Genomic DNA, 16,230 nt, shown 5'->3' on the forward strand with positions numbered 1-16,230 from the left:
AGGAAGCTCACCAGTGTGGCAAGGGGCTCCTTATCCACTGCCAGGCGGGGGTGTCCCGCTCTGCCACCATTGTCATCGCTTACTTGATGAAGCACACTCGAATGACCATGACTGACGCTTACAAGTTTGTCAAAGGCAAGCGACCAATTATTTCCCCAAACCTTAACTTCATGGGACAGTTGCTGGAGTTTGAGGAAGACTTAAACAACGGTGTGACACCACGAATCCTTACGCCAAAGTTGATGGGCGTGGAGACGGTCGTGTGACTGCAGCCTGGAGGGAAAGGATTCCTGGTCTTCATCAGAAGACGAAGAGAAAGGAGGACTGATGTTCTTTTTCTTTCTTTCTTCTTTGTTTTTTTTTTTTTTAGGATGGGGTAAAGTTTGTGGATGGAAACAAACTTGTTCAGAAACTTCTTATTCTTTACACGTGTGAGAAGAATTTAACTTTCGATGCCAATGGTATCATTGTTGATGCCATTGATGTCAGGATTCGCTTCCCACAAACTGATAAAACAGGGAGGCTAAAGAAGTCATTTTTTTAAGCCAACAATAAAAATATAGTAAAACTTGGTTCTCCCCCCTTTTCTTTTAAGCTATCTGTAGAGTTTGTGACGAAATAGTCTGTGCAGGCTCATAGACCGAAGATGCTACATCTGACAAAGACAAAGAACCAAAAGTAAGGAGAAAAGACATTGAGTCGTGAAGGCCTGAGGTCTGCCCAGGCCGTCCACGTAGAATACAAAACGCAACCCAGCCAAGCCCTGTAGTGCTCACTGGTGCAAAGAAAAGATCAGGCAGCTACAGTTGTCTGAGAACCCTTCCTTCACACATTCTTTAAAGAGACAAAGGATACTGTTGATTTTGTGTGTTTCATACTCTGGATTTTTTTTTTTTTTTTTCTCCTCTCTGGGTTTAAGAGATTTTTTTTTTTTTAGTAGCAAGGAACTTGACCATTATACCATGTGCCTTCACTGGCTTCTTGTGCAATAATGTGGTGTTTTCAGTGTGCAAACAAGTTAGCGCTGGCAGCCTCATAGTAGACAAATAGTGCAAATTTGCCAGCTTGGAGATAGCAAGGAATTAAACAAAACCAATTATTTTCTTCCCCATCTTGTACCTTTGTTCAATTTTGTTTTGTTTTGTTTTTGATTTGATTCTGGTTATAGTGCCATAAACCTTGTTACATATGTATATCAGAATGTAAAAAAAAAAAAAAAAAGACAAAAATTTATTTAAAAAATATTTTTCGCAAAAAAACCTCGGTGTGTTTCTGTTGATTGCGTAAAAATTTATTTTCATTATATAAATGAAATTCATTTTGGGTTGTGCCTCCCTCCCACCCCTTTTCCTCAACTCCACTTCAAGCATCTCTTACCATCGGTGACATAGTCTGGTTTGTTGTTGTAACTTGTACATATGACGGAAGTACAGTGCCCGTATGGAGACGGAGAGATGAGGAAGGGAAAATACTCTCTGCTCCTTGTGAAGCAGAGAGAATTAGCAAGGGAGCAAAAGAGCTCCAAGACTGATCTACCTACTTATCTCCTACACTTCCCCAACCCTGCCATCCCGTCTACAAATGTAATTCTTAATTTCTGAAAGGCTCACAGTAAAGTCACCTTAAAGGTAGGAACAGGTTTACACCCACCTCTGGGCCTTGGTGACCAGGTCACTGAAAGATGAAGCAGAACTTCAGGGACCTTCCTAGTGGCTATTTGATCGACAGGGGTCTCGAAGGTCCCTTCACTGCCCCTCGCTCACTTCGCGTCTTTGCTATATAACGCACGCAGTGCCCTGCAGCAAGTTGCCGTTTCCTCCTCTTTTGCAGCAAACTGAACTCCCTTTGATAAGTTATTAAGTGCTATTAAGTTCGCCGCGATTGCCAGTTCCAGCTGAGTCAGCCTGACTCGTGGTGACCCCATGTATGGCAGAGGAGGACTGTGATCCATAGGGTTTCCAATGGCTGATGTTTTTCGGAAGTAGATCACCAGGTCTGTCTTTCCAGGTGTCTCTGGGTGGACTTGAACTAACAACCTTTTGGTTAACAGCCAAGTGCATTATCCATTTCCACCGTTCAGGGACTCCTTCCCCATAGTAACACTCGGTAATATACAGCTGGGTTCCTATCCACAGAGTATGGAGACTGGGACAGGGGAAAAAACAGAATCTGGACATTTTCTATGTTTTATTAAAATATATGTCCGGGGGGCTTAAGGAACCCCGGTGCTCAATGGTTAAGCACTTGGCTGCTAACCAAAAGGTTGATGGTTCGAACCTACCCAGCAGCTCTGTGGGAGAAAGACCTAGTGACCCACTCTTGTGAAGATTACGGCCTAGAAAACCCTACGGGGCAGTTCTACTCTGTCACATGGGGTCACTGTGAGTCGAAATCTACTGGATGGCACCTAACAACAACTGGGGGACTTGGCTATAGGAAACGTTCGCGGTAAACTCAAATTTGCCTGGGGTGAGTCAAACAGTTGAAGAATTCTGGCAAGTCCAATTCTATATAACTACATTTGGCACTAAATATTTTTGTGACTATTTCCATACAAATGATATAATGAAATATTTGGACATTTATTTTTTAAATATCTTTTCTACTGGCAGTGATTTAAAATTTTCTTTTATTGGAAAAGTGGAGACTGAGTTAACGGGAATTAACTGAGAGCTGTTGAATTACTTTCCTTTTAATACAAAGTGTTAATTGAGTGAAAAGTTAATCTCTCTTGTGGTGCTTTCTGCTGTTCAGGCTGACAATTTCCTAGGTGTATTTAAGGAGTCAGGTTGATAAATGATAAGTCATGATGCTTTACAAGACATTTCTTTTCCTTTGTTTGAAGTTCAAATGTTACATTTCTGCTGGTGTTTAAGGTTCATTCTCTTTCTTTTTAGAAAAAAAGAAAAACAGCAATACAGTTTCTCTTCTTTACCTACATGGGGACGATTTATTTTTTCGAAGTTCATGGTTTTGCGAGAAAGCCTGTCCTGGGGCAGACAGGAATCCTGCCAACCAGCATACCAAGAATTCTAAGAGGGTTTCAGATCTTTTTTACTAATCTACTTCGAGTCACTTAGCCTCTGTTTCTTCACGAGGAATGTTAACCACTTCAGGAAAATAATACAGATTAGCCAAGCCATTGCTGTATAAACCAGACTCCTTAGGTTTCTGGGCCTCACTCGGTGCCCAGGAGCTTTAGGGCTAAGCTGGGAAAGGGTTGAATGTTCATCTTCCTGAGAAAGCAGAATCTCATCGACCAATGCAGGCATCGTTCTAAGAATCCAGCAAGCGTTCTTTTATGCTCAACAATTTCAATTATTTAATAGAATGAATCTGTCATACACCTAGCAGAAAAAAGATACAGTAGGCATTGTTACCTTACGTTTAACAATAGCAGCTCCGGATCCTCCTCGTCTATTGCAAAAGATAACACTTCTCCAATCAATGCATATTAACCAGGATATAGAGTTCACATGTTATGGAAAAGCTTATGCCAGCTACTTCTGGATCAGGGATAGACGGAGTAGGGGGAGGGGAGCAGGCAGGGAGGCTGACACACGAATGACGTGGACAAAGCGAAATATGAAGGAAGACATGTACAAAACCCAGAGATCGCGTGTTGCCAGTAAATGGGGAAATATGACCTTCTAAAAGGGTAAAAAAAAAAAAAAAAAATTTTTTTTTTAAAAGGGTAATGAAATATGAGAAACAAGAGAAAATGAGAGGTTCTAGAAAAATACAGTTATGCATATAAACATATATGATTGTCAAATGATTACATAAATGTATAAATAAATGAATGAATATATATAATATATATGTCAGAGTAAAGAACTAGGGCCTGAGTTACACTCCAGAAGTTGACCAAGACAGAATGCTAATAAATCACTCTAACCAGGTCTAGAAGGTAAGAGGTGTGGCAAGCCAAATGGAATAGCGATCACGCAATAATGGTCTTTACCATATTCGAGGACGACTGTTGAAAATAACCCACAACATGTTATGGTTGAGGTCTTTGTCTAAATATGTAATATCTAAACTAAGGAAGTAGGAGTTGATGTTTGGTTCTATGTTCTGATTGGACAGTTGTTATATTCAGAATGGAGGGAGGGAAGGTGTGACAGTTAAGGTTATGTGTCAGCTTGGCTAGATCATGATTCTCAGTGGCTTGGCAGATGTTGTCTAATCATCCTCTCTTTTGTGACCTGAGGGGACCAGCCAAACAGTTGAAAGGGGAGTTTCCTTGGGAGTATATCCAATATATATGAATGTTCTGGCAAAGCTCCCCATCTCTCAATCCTGCGTGCTACTCATCCTCCTCTGACCTATGGTTCCTGGGACATGAGCCAGCAGCCTGCCATCTGACCTGCAGATTTTGGGTTCATCGGCCCCTGCACCCATGTGAGTCAGGAGAAGCCTCTAGCCCGATGCTTGATCCACAGATTTAGCACTTGCCAGCCTCCACAGCTTTGTGAGGTATTTTCTTGAAATAAACATCTCTATGTATATATATATATATGCGCTTCATTGGTTTTGCTCCTCTAGAGAAGCAAAGAGTGGTTCCAGAGGAACAAAATTGTAAAGATGAGTTTTCTGAATCGGTTCTCAAGTCTAACTCATAAACCCATTGTTATCCATTGTGACCCTATAGGACAGAGTAGAACTGCCCCCATAGAGTTTCCAATGCTGTAAATCTTTACAGAAGCAGACTGCCACGTCTTTCTTCCACAGAGCAGCTGGTGGGTTAGAACCACTGACTTTCCGATTAGCAGCCCAGCATTTAATCACTGCGCCACCATGGCTCTTTCTCAAGTCTAGCTAGTCTTAAAGGCACTGATGACCCTATCTCCAGAAGTGAAGAAAAAAAAAAAAATGGTGTGAAGTGGCAATAGAAATATGCAAAGTATCACCACCATTGGATCAGAGATTTGTGAGAGACAAGGCTCTAGGTGATTGTATATTTGATACTTTTCCACAGTTTTGTCAGAATGAGAAGTATAAAGCTGGTTGGTTGGTCCTACTTTTCACTAAAGTGGTGAAAGAAGAGAATGAGCTCAAAGCCGCAGAGTCACACCTCAAGGGCGGTATAAAAGTCCTAAAAGTTGTCCTTGTGCCCTGAAAGAAAGCCTTGTTTCTTGTAGTAACAGAGCTGATATTGCCAAAAACCAAACCAGAGTCTTATCGTGAGAGTGGCTGAATGCTAGTTGGATTCCCAATTGTCTTAGTTATCTAGTGCTGCTATAACAGAAATAGTACAAGTGGCTGGCTTTAACAAATGGAATTTATTCTCCACAGCATAGGAGGCTTTAGGCACCCTTTAGTGTATTCCGACTCATAGTGGCCCCCGTACAACGGAATGAAACACTGCCCAGTCCTGTGCCACCCTCGCAATTGTTGCTGTGTTTGAGCCCATTGTTGCAGCCACTGTGTCAGTCCATCTCATTGGGGTCTTCCTCTTTTTAGATGACACTCTATTTTACCAGGCATGATGTCATTCTCCAGGGACTGTTCTCAGCTGATAACATGTGCAAAGTAAGTGACACGTAGTCTCGCCATCCATGCTTCTAAAGAACATTCTGGCTGTATTTCTTCCAACACAGATTTGTTCATTCTTCTGGCACTCCATGATATATGCAATATTCTTTGCCAACACTATAATTCAAAGGCATCAATTCTTCGGTCTTCCTTATTCGTTGACCAGCCTTCACGTGCACATGAGGCAATTGAAAACACCATGGCTTGGGTCAGGCCCACCTTAGTTCTTCAAGTGATATCTTTGCTTTTGAACACTTTAAAGAGGTCTTTTGCAACAGATTTGCTCTATGCTATTTGTCTTCTGATTTCTTGATTGCTGCTTCCGTCGGCATTGATTGTGAATCCAAGCAAAAGGAAATCCTTGACAACTTCAATCATTTCTCCATTTATCATGATATTGCTTATTGGTCCAGTGGTGAGGGTTTTTGTTTTCTTTATGGTGAAGTCTAATCCATGCTAAAGGCTGTGGTCTTTGATATTCCTCAGTAAGTTCTTCAAGTCCTTTTCACTTTCGGCAAGCAAGTTTGTGTCATGTGCATATTGCAGGATGTTAATGAGCCTTCCTCCAATTCTGATGCCCTGTTCTTCTTCTTATAGTCCAGATTCTCGGATTATTTGCTCAGCATACAGATTGAATAGGTATAGTGAAAAGATACAACCCTGATGCACACCTTCCCTGACTTTAAACCATGTAGTATCCCCTTCTGTTTGAAGTCTCTTGGTCTAAGTACAGGTTCTTCATGAGCACAGTTAAGTGTTCTGGAATTCCCATCCTTCTCACTATTATCCATAATTTGTTATGATCCACACAGTCAAATGCCTTTGCCTAATCAATAAAACATAGGTAAATATCTTTCTGGTATTCTCTGCTTTCAGCCAGGATCCACCTGACATCAAGAGTGATATCCCTCGTTCCACACCCTCTTCTGAATCCGGTTTGAATTTCATGCAGTTCCCTGTTGATGAACTGTTGTGACTGCTTTTAAATGATCTCTAGCAGAATTTTACTTGAGTGTGATATTAATGACATTATTTGATAATTTTTGCATTCTGTTGGATCACCTTTCTTTGGAATGGGTACAAATATGGATCTCTTCCAGTCGGTTGGCCAGGTGGTTGTCTTCCAAATTTCTTGGCATAGATGAGTGAGCCCCTCCAGTGCTGTATCCATTTGTTGGAACATCTCAGTTGGTATTCTGTCAGTTTCTGGAGTCTTGTTTTCCATCAGTGCCTTCAGTGGCGCTTAGACCTCTTCCTTCAGTACCATCAGTCCTTGATCATATGCTATGTCTTGAAATGGTTGACAGTCGACCAATTCTTTTTGGTATAGTGACTCTGTGTATTCCTTTCATCTTCTTTTGATGCTTCCTGTGTTGTTTAATATTTTCCCCATAGAATCCTCCAATATTGCAACTCAAGGCTTGAATTTTTTCTTCAATTCTTTCAGCTCGAGAAATGCTGAGCATGTTCTTTCCTTTTGGTTTTCTATCTCCAGGTCTTTGCACATATAATTATAATACTTTGTTTTCTTGAGCTGCCCTTTGAAATCTGTTCAGCAGTTTTACTTGATTGTTTCTTCCTTTTGTTTTAGCTACTCTACATTCAAAAGCAAGTTTCAGAGTCTCTTCTGACATCCATTTTAGCCTTTTCTTTCTTTCCCGTTTTTTTAATGACTTCTTGCTTTCTTCATGTATGATGTCGTTGATGCCATTCCACAGCTAGTCTTGTCTTCAGTCAATAATGTTCAATGTGTCAAATATATTCTTGAGATGGTCTTTAAATTCAGGTTGGATATACTCAAGGTTGTACTTTGGCTTTCAAGGACTTGCTCTAATTTTCTTCAGTTTCAACTTCAACTTGCATATGAGCAATTGATGTCTGTTCCACGGTTGGCCCATGGCCTTGTTCTGACTGATGATATTGAGCTTTTCTATCATCTCTTTTTACGGATGTAGTCAATTTGATTCCTGTGTGTTCCATTTGGCAAGGTCCATGTGTATAGTCACCATTTATGTTGTTGAAAAAAGTTATTTGCAATGAAGAAGTCGTTGGTCTTACAGAATTCTATCATGTGATCTCCAACGTCATTTGTATCACCAATGCCATATTTTCTAACTACCAACCCTTCTTCTTTATTTCCAGCTTCTGCTTTCCAATTGCCAGTAATTATCAATGTGTCTTGATTGCATGTTTGATCAATTTCAGACTGCAGAAATTGGTAAAATCTTCAATTTTCTCATCTTTGGCATTAGTGGTTGGTGGGTAAATTTGAATAATAGTCATATTAAGTGGTCTTCCAAGTAGGCATATGGATATTATTCCATCACTGACAGTGTTATACTTCAGGATAGACTTTGAAATGGTCTTTTTGACGATGAATGCAATGCCATCCTTCTTCAATTTGTCAATCCTGGCATAGTAGACCATATGGTTGTCCTATTCAAAATGAATAACACCAGTCCATTTCAGCTCACTAATTCCTAGGATATTGATCTTTATGCTTTCTGTTTCATTTTTGACTACTTCCAATTTTCCTACATTCATGTTTTGTACATTCCAGGTTCCAATTATTAACGGATGTCTGCAGCTGTTTCTTCTCATTTTGTGTCATGCCATATCAGCAAATGAAGGTCCGGAAAGCTTGACTCCATCCACATCATTAAGTCAACTCTACTTTGAGGAGGTAGCTCTTCCCCAGTTGTATTTTAAGTGCCTTCCAACCTGAGAGACTCATCTTCCGGTACTACATCAAACTATTCCATTACTATTCATAAGGTTTTTACTGGCCAATTTTTCAGAAGTAGACGGCCAGGTCCTTCTTCCTAGTCTGTCTTAGCCTGGAAGCTCCACTGAAACCTGACCACCAAGGTCGACTCTGCTGGTTTTTGAAATACCCGTGGCAAAGCTTCCAGTATCACAGCAGCATGCAAGCCAGCACAGTACAACAAACTGGAAGACACTTGGTGGATTTACAGGGTAAGAAGAATGAATTTTGCTAGTGGGTCAAAAAGGGTAATAGTGAGAGGAGCTCCTCCCATTTCCAGCCTTTGATTCCAGGGCCTATGAATCCTAGATAAGGGAGAAACAGCAACGTTATTGGTTGATGATTTAGAGAATTACTACATCTTGTTGGACATCTTGCTAGCCCTGCAAAGTGTTTCCATCCAACTATCAGAATAACTGAATCTTTAAAAGAACCGTTCCACTTCTTCAGACTGATGGAGAACACGGTAAGATTAGTGGATTCCATGAACATGAGCCTTTTGCCTCACGTCATTTGCTGCACAATAAGTTTCTTGGTCAGAATCAAAGCATCGCAGAATACCACGATGGTGGATAAGACATTCTGTAAATCCACAGATACTGATTTTGGCAAAAGCAGGCAGGGAAGGCAGATCCATATGAAGTGTAAGTTTCTATGAATCTAGAACAGAATACTGCCTCTTCTGTGATAGAAGTGGTCCAATGTAATTAATCTGCCACCAGGTAGCTGTCTGATTCCCCTAAGGAATGGTGCCACTTTAGGAGCTTGGTGTTGGCCTCTGCTTTTGGCAGGTTGGACACTTAGCAGTGGCTGTAACCAGATTACCCTTGGTGAGGGGAAGTTCATTTTGCTGAGCTCATACATACCCTGTATCCCTGCCACTATGACTACTTTATTCATGAGCCCAATTGTCAAGGATAAGAGTGACCAGAGAAAGAGATCTGACAGAGGTCCATGGAATGGGTCATCTTTTCCAACTGATTATTAAGATTCCCCCTGTACTGAGGTTAAGGAGTTCTGGTAGCGCAACTGTTAAGCACTTGGTTGCTAACCAAAATACTGATGGTTCAAACCCTCCCAGCAGCTCTGTGGGAGAAAGACCTGGTGATCTGCTCTTGTGGAGATTATAGCCTAGAAAACCCTATGGGGCAGTTCTACACTACATGGAGTTGTTATGAGTTGAAATCAACTCAACAGCACCAAAAACAACAACATGCTGAGACTGAGGGACAGTGGTGGTTCAGTGGTAGAATTCTCACCTTTTATGCAGGAAACCCAGGTTTGATCTCTGGTAAATATACCTCATGCACAGTCAGCAGCCACCTGTCAGTGGAGGCTTTTGTGTTGCTGTGGTGTTGAAGAGGTTTCAATGGAGCTTCAAGACTAACATGGATTAGAAAGAAAGACCTGGCAATTTATTTCCAAAAATCAGCAAATGAAAAACCTATGGATTACAATGGGCCAATACGCAACTGATCCTGGGGATGGTATAAGACCAGGCAACCTTTTGTTCCATTGTGCACGGGGTCTTCATGAGTTGGGGCTGACTAGATGGCAGCTAATAACAACAACATGCTGAGGTTGAGCTGTGGTGAGCATTCACGTGGGACACATTCCATGCCCATTCAGGGAGGTCTATCTCTATACTTCTTCTCCATACTTTCCGGTCACTAATTTTCCAATCATGTTTCTTCTAGGTCTTGATCATCTGGTCAAATCATTAGTTACCATCTATGAAACAATGTAGATTCATGCTTCTGGTTTTCTCTCCTTCCAGGCAAAGTCACCCAGGTGCACTGCTGGAAGTTCTGCCCCAGTGGGATGACTGTCCTTCAACACTATTGTTCGAGGCAACCACAAAGTAGGGCTGTAGTGATGTAGCCATTCATTTTTGGATGATACCAGGATATTATGCAAAACTATCTGTAAACAAGGCCAACAGTCTTTCAGTCCATCATCAAAGGGAACTTCTCATGAGACCAAAGATATGAGTTCCAGGAAAGCAGCTATGGTAGCAGCAATAGCGGCTACGGGTATCTAGGTCACTCACTTATTCCACTTACTTGGGCTTTCAGGACCATCTTGAGTCCAATTTCATCTGTTTCTCTTCCATCTGATAACGGGATTATCCATTATCCACTGTTATTCATGTCTAGCTTAGTGGGTCAAACAACACTTAGCTCATCATAGATAGCTCAGGCTGCACTGTAACTTGATGGCCCATTATCGAACTTCCAGTTTCAAACTACTTTTCAAAAAAGAGTCATTTTTCTGCAAAAGCTGTCGTAATTTTGCTCCAAAATCCTAAATATCTGTTTTATAATTCACCTATAAGTTAAACGACCCAATAAAGGATCCCTGTCTAATAAAAACACTTCAACCACCTTCGGCTATACTGGGTGCAGATGTCAGAGCAGCTTTCACTGCAGTCTGGAACTTTTGTAGAGCCTTCTCTTGTTCTGGGCCCCATTCACAACTAATGACCTTTCATGTTACACTGTAAATGGGTTATATACAGCAGCATGGCCAATGAGGCCTATACTCCTTCCCAAATCCAAAGAGACTCATTAGACATTGTGCCTCTTTCTTAGTGGTAGGAGGTACTGGATGTAGCAACGTAAAAGAAATTTCTTGACATGTTCCAAACCCCTAGATCTCTAGAAATTTCACTGGGGGAGGGCTCTGAATTTTTGTGGAATTTATTTCACACCCACTGGTATGAAAGTATCTTAACAAGTTATCTAGAATAGTTACTACATCCTGCTCACCAGGTCTAGTTGGCATGATATCATTAATATAATGTACCTACATGATGTCTTGTGCAATGTGGAGACAATTAAGGTCCCTGTGGACTAAATTATGACATAGACTATAGAGTTGAAATAGCCTTTAGGTACATTGCTGGTCCTGCCAACTGAAAGCAAATTGCTTCTGATGGTCTTTAGTTAGGGGTTAGCAAAAACATTCTGTAAAAAGCCAGATAGTAAATATTTTAGTCTTTGTGGGGCATGTCATTTCTGTCACAACTTCTCAACTCTGTTGTTGTAACACAAAAACAGACATGGATAATATGTAAATGAGTGAGTATAGATGTTTTCCAGTAGAACTTTATTTACGAAAACATACAGCAGACTAGATTTGGCTCATGGGCTGGAATGGTCCAACTCCTGTTCTTTACTAAGAAGAATAGAGAAATAAGCATTTACCAAATGAATAGCTAGTTACCAGGTGCCAGGAGCTGTGTTGATTTGCTCCATCAATGAAGCCACATCTGGAACAGCAGCTGCAATTAGAGCTAACATTAGACTGAGATTTTTTTTTAAATCCACTGTCATTCTCCAATATTCATCTGTGTTCTGCATAGGTCAAACAGATAAAATAAATGGGTATATGGTAGCTCTTGCGGAGCACCTTGTTGCTGGCTCTCCATAATTATTTTAGGGGTGTAATATTGCTTTTGTTCATTATTTTGGCAGGTAGTTTATCTATTTCAAAACTTAGTGATTTAAAAGAACAAAAACAAATTGTTTTTCTCATTAATCTGATATCTAAGCAAGGTTCAATAGTAGCAGCTCATCACTGCTTCAAGAAACATCATCTGGGTATCTTGACTGGGGCTGGAGGATCTACTTCAAAGATGGCTTGCTCAAATGGCTTGGTGTGAGGGTTAAGATTGTGTGTCAATTTGGCTGGGCCATGGTTCTCAGTGTTTATATGTGATCACCCCCATGATGGGATCTGCTGTGAGTAGCCAGTCAGTTGAAAAGGAGTTTCCTTGGGTGTGTGGCCTGCACCCGAATGTAACTGGACATTCTGCTTTTGTCTTTTCTGAATCCTACAGCTGCCTCCTGTTTGTCTGACCTCTGGTTCTTGACTCTTGAGCTAGCAGCTTACCTGCTGATCTTGGGTTCATCAGCCCCTGCAGCTACGTGAATCAGGAGAAGCTTCCATTCTGAACCAGCCTCTACAATCTCAGGAGCCTTTTTCTTGATATTGATCTCTCTCTTATACACTTTACTGGTTTTGCTTCTCTAAAGAACCCAGCCTAAGATGCTTGGTGATTTGCTTCTTGTAGTTGACTGGAAACTCATCCAGGGTTGTCCACTGGAGACCGTGGATGCTCTTCACATTAACCTGTCCATGGGAATGTCTGGGTGTCCTCAAAACAGGGCAGCTAGTTTCCAAGAGCAAGCATTCCAAGGAGCTTGGATGAAAGATGCCAGGATGCTAAATCACATAAACTCAGATTAAGTGATCTCTCAGGATGTCACTTCTGTACATTCTATTTATCAAGTGAAGCACTAAGGCAAGATCAGATTCAGGAGAGAAGAATCATTTTTAGTAGTAATCTAGAGAAGGCAGTAATGGGGGATGACAGTAAGGAAAGCAAAGACCTTAATTTCCTCCGTAAATCATTTCAGATAGTTTTGTAATTCAGGGCTAACAGTTGAACTCCACATTGGTTCCAATGACTACTCCTCTTCCAGGCTCCTAGCCCAAACCCTGAAGAATGGGGGTGGGGGGGGAAGGATGCCAAGGGAGAGCTATACCTACTTGACAATTCCTTGAACTCTTTGTTCTGATAGGCATGCCAGTTTTCCTAAGAATCACACCACCTATCTTTTTATTTCACCCAGATCAGACTTTCACAATGTAACACATTTTGAAGGTGACTGGTTTGAGAGCCATTTTATAGTTCATAACTCAGTGCTAATTCTCTGGACCTCCTCTCCTTCCTTTGGCTTGATATGTTGCAAAGACAAACCTGAATGCTCCTGATGTGGGGAAGGGGGGACTACTATTGGAACTTGGAATGATTGCTCACCATTGGAAAAATGGATGCCCCCACCTGCTTGCACACAGGATGAGCTTTCAGACTTGTACCTTCCAGAAGATACTTAACTTCTTACCAGCCAACTATGGATCTTGGAAAGAGGCCCTGCCTTATATTTGGCTTAGGAGCCTTGGGTGGTGCAAGTGGTTGCTTGGCTGCTGTCTTAGTTATTGAATGCTGCTATAACGCCAATACCACAGGTGGATGGCTTTAACAGACAGAAGTTTATTCTCTCACCGTCTGCTAGGCTACAAGTCCGAATTCAGGGCACTCATTCCAGGGGAAGTATTCCTCTCTCTGTTGGCTCTGGAGAAAGGTCCTTGTCATCAATCTTCCCCTGGACGGCAAGTGCTCTGCTCCAAGCACTGCTTTCTTGGTGGTATGAGGCCCCCATCTCTCTGTTCACATCACTCTTTTATATCTCAAAAGAGAATGATTTAAGGCACAACCTAATCTTGTAAATTGAGTCCAGCCTTACTAACATAACTGCCTCTAATCCTGCCTCATTAACATCGTAGAGGTAGAATTTACCAAACCAAAACCCTTCGCCTGTGGAGTAGATTCCTACTTATAGCGACCCTATAGGACAGAGCAGAACTGCCCCATAGAGTTCCCAAGGAACAACTGGTGGATTCAAACCACCGACCCTTCCGTCAGCAGCTGTAGCACTTAACCACTACACGACCAGAGTTTCCGTAGGATTTACAACACATAGGAAAATCACATCAGAAGACAAAATGGTAGACGATCATACAATACTGGGAATCATGGCCTAGCCAAGTTGACACACATTTTTGGGGGATACAATTCAATCCATAACATACCCCAATTATCAGAAAGGAGATTCCGTGTAGTTATCAGGAAGACTAACCAAGCTGTTAAACTTCGGGACAGATGAGCCCCTGGGTGGTGCATACAGTTAAGTGCTAGTCTCCTAACTGTAATGTTGGCAGCTCGAGTCTACCCAAAGCACCTCAGAAGAATAGCCTGGTGGTCTGCTTCTGAAAAATCAGCAAATGAAACCCCTAAGGAGCACAGTTCTCCTCTGTCACACAGGAGGTTGCCATGACACGATAGCAACTTTTTTTTTTTTTTTTCCCTGTTCTGGACATAAGTAGGTGGAATTCTTCAAGAAAATGATCTTCTCAATGTCAGGCAGTACTAGCCCTTAACATCTACCCATTTATTTGCTCATTCAACAAACACTTGCTTCATTTACATCATGTGGAAACCCTGGGGGCATAGTGGTTAAGAGTTGGGCTGCTAACCAAAAGGTAGGCAGTTCAAATCCTCCAGGAGCTCCTTGAAAACTCTCTGGGGCAGTTCTACTCTCTCCTATAGGGTCTCTATGAGTCTGAATTGACTGGATGGCAACACGTTTGGTTTGGTTTGGGTTTAATCTTTACAGAAACGGATCATCGGGTCTTTCTTCTGCAAAGCCGCTGTGTAGGTTCGAACTGTCAACATTTTGGTTAGCAGCTGAATATTTAACTTCTGTGCCATCATGACTCCTTCTTCTTTTGGATGGCAGGGAGAAAATAGCTGGTTCCAAGTGAGGGAAGAGACAAGGTCAGGCTCAATGGTGGAAGAGCAGCAAAATAATTATTACCATAATTGTAACACTCTGCATTTAAATGGCACTCTCTTTCCAAAGAGCTTTTAATACTTTTCTAAATATCTTTTTTGAATTCAAAAGCATTTACTTAAGAATGTACAGCAAAGTATAATTACAGTTTTACTCTGAAATATGTCAATACAGAGTATACTTACTGAAAATTAAATTATTAACATATACATGTAAATTTTTATGATGTATTTTTGACAAAGGAAGTCCCAGAGTATGGATCTTTGAGGAAAACATTAAATGTAGATCCTAAATCATTTCCATGTAATAGGTAGGGAAACCAAGGGGTAAAGTGGTCACATAGCAGGGCGACATAAAAACCAACATCTTCTGATCCCTAGCTCCACACTCTTGCTAGAGGTATTTTCAGGGTTGTGGCCCCAAGACTCCAATAGAAGACAAAGTGTCCTGTTCTAGGAATAGCAAGAGAAGCTAGAAAGACAGCAGGCAGAGAGCAAGAATGAAATCCAAAAAGGATGTAAGAAGGAGAGTAGATAAGAGGTAAGCAGGAAGAGAGCTTCAGTTCACAGGAGTTCTTTTCCTGCAGTCTTTGCAGCAATAGAGAGATCATAAATGGACTTCAGGGTGTCTATAAGCCCTCAAAACCCACATAGGTGTTTGTGTGTGAACATATTCAACATGATGCAGGACTCTATACTTTTCATCAGATTTTTTCGATGGTCTTTTAACCAAATGGATTCAGTGACAGCCTAGAAAGATGCCCTGAGAACATGGATTTGATATCAGTCTTAGACTAAGTCCCAAATTTCACCAGCTTCTCTGTGGTTTGATCCTTGCCTACCTCTCCAGTTTCATCTGAAAAACAGCAGAAAGTAATGATAATATGGAAGACTTTTATAGAGAAAGATTGCCTAGATTCAGATCCATACCCTACCACTTTGCAGTTGTGTGAACTTGAACAAATTACTTGGTTACTTAACCTGCCTGTAGCTCAGTTCCTTTTCTCATGTGGTTTTGGGGTTCTGTAAGCTCCACCACATTTGCCTTCTCCTTTTACTTCAAACACTATGTTCTTTCCTACTTTGAGGTCTTTACATAAGCTGTTCCCTCTGCCTGGAAAGTATTTTGCCCCCACTCTTTTCCTAGCTATCTATTGCTGGTCCTACAGATTTCAGGTCGAATTGAACTTCTTCAGGAAAGCTCTGACCCCCATAACTTGGCTCAGTCCCTTTCTATTATGTTCTACTTGACCCAGTGGTATGTGGAAGTAGGATCCTACCAGCTCATGAGAGGATTGTTAAATATTCTGGAATTTTGTGAGCTGGCAACTGTTGATCTTTTGAAATCAGCCATGGTAGAAATATTTACACCATGGAAATGGGCAAATGCTACAAATGAGGATTTTTTAATTTTGATGCTGGTTTGCCAGCATAACAAAGATCCCTGGGAGGCACCAATGGTTTGTGTTTGATTACTAACCTAAATGTTGGTGGTTCAAACCTGCCTAGC

The 16,230-nt window shown here is 41.3% G+C and overlaps 1 protein-coding gene across 1 annotated transcript in view; it reads left to right on the forward strand.

Moving 5' to 3' along the window:
* The window catches only part of DUSP10 (dual specificity phosphatase 10), an 86,675-nt gene that overhangs the window by 43,763 nt on the left and 26,682 nt on the right, over window positions 1-16,230 (forward strand). Inside the window, exon 4 of the mRNA XM_003419885.4 lies at window positions 1-16,230. This exon is cut by the window's right edge and continues 26,682 nt beyond it. Within this exon, the coding sequence (XP_003419933.1) occupies window positions 1-266 (266 nt within the window). The 3' untranslated portion in view covers window positions 267-16,230.

Source organism: Loxodonta africana, chromosome 25 (genome assembly GCF_030014295.1).
Source record: "Loxodonta africana isolate mLoxAfr1 chromosome 25, mLoxAfr1.hap2, whole genome shotgun sequence".
Lineage (NCBI taxonomy): Eukaryota > Metazoa > Chordata > Mammalia > Proboscidea > Elephantidae > Loxodonta > Loxodonta africana.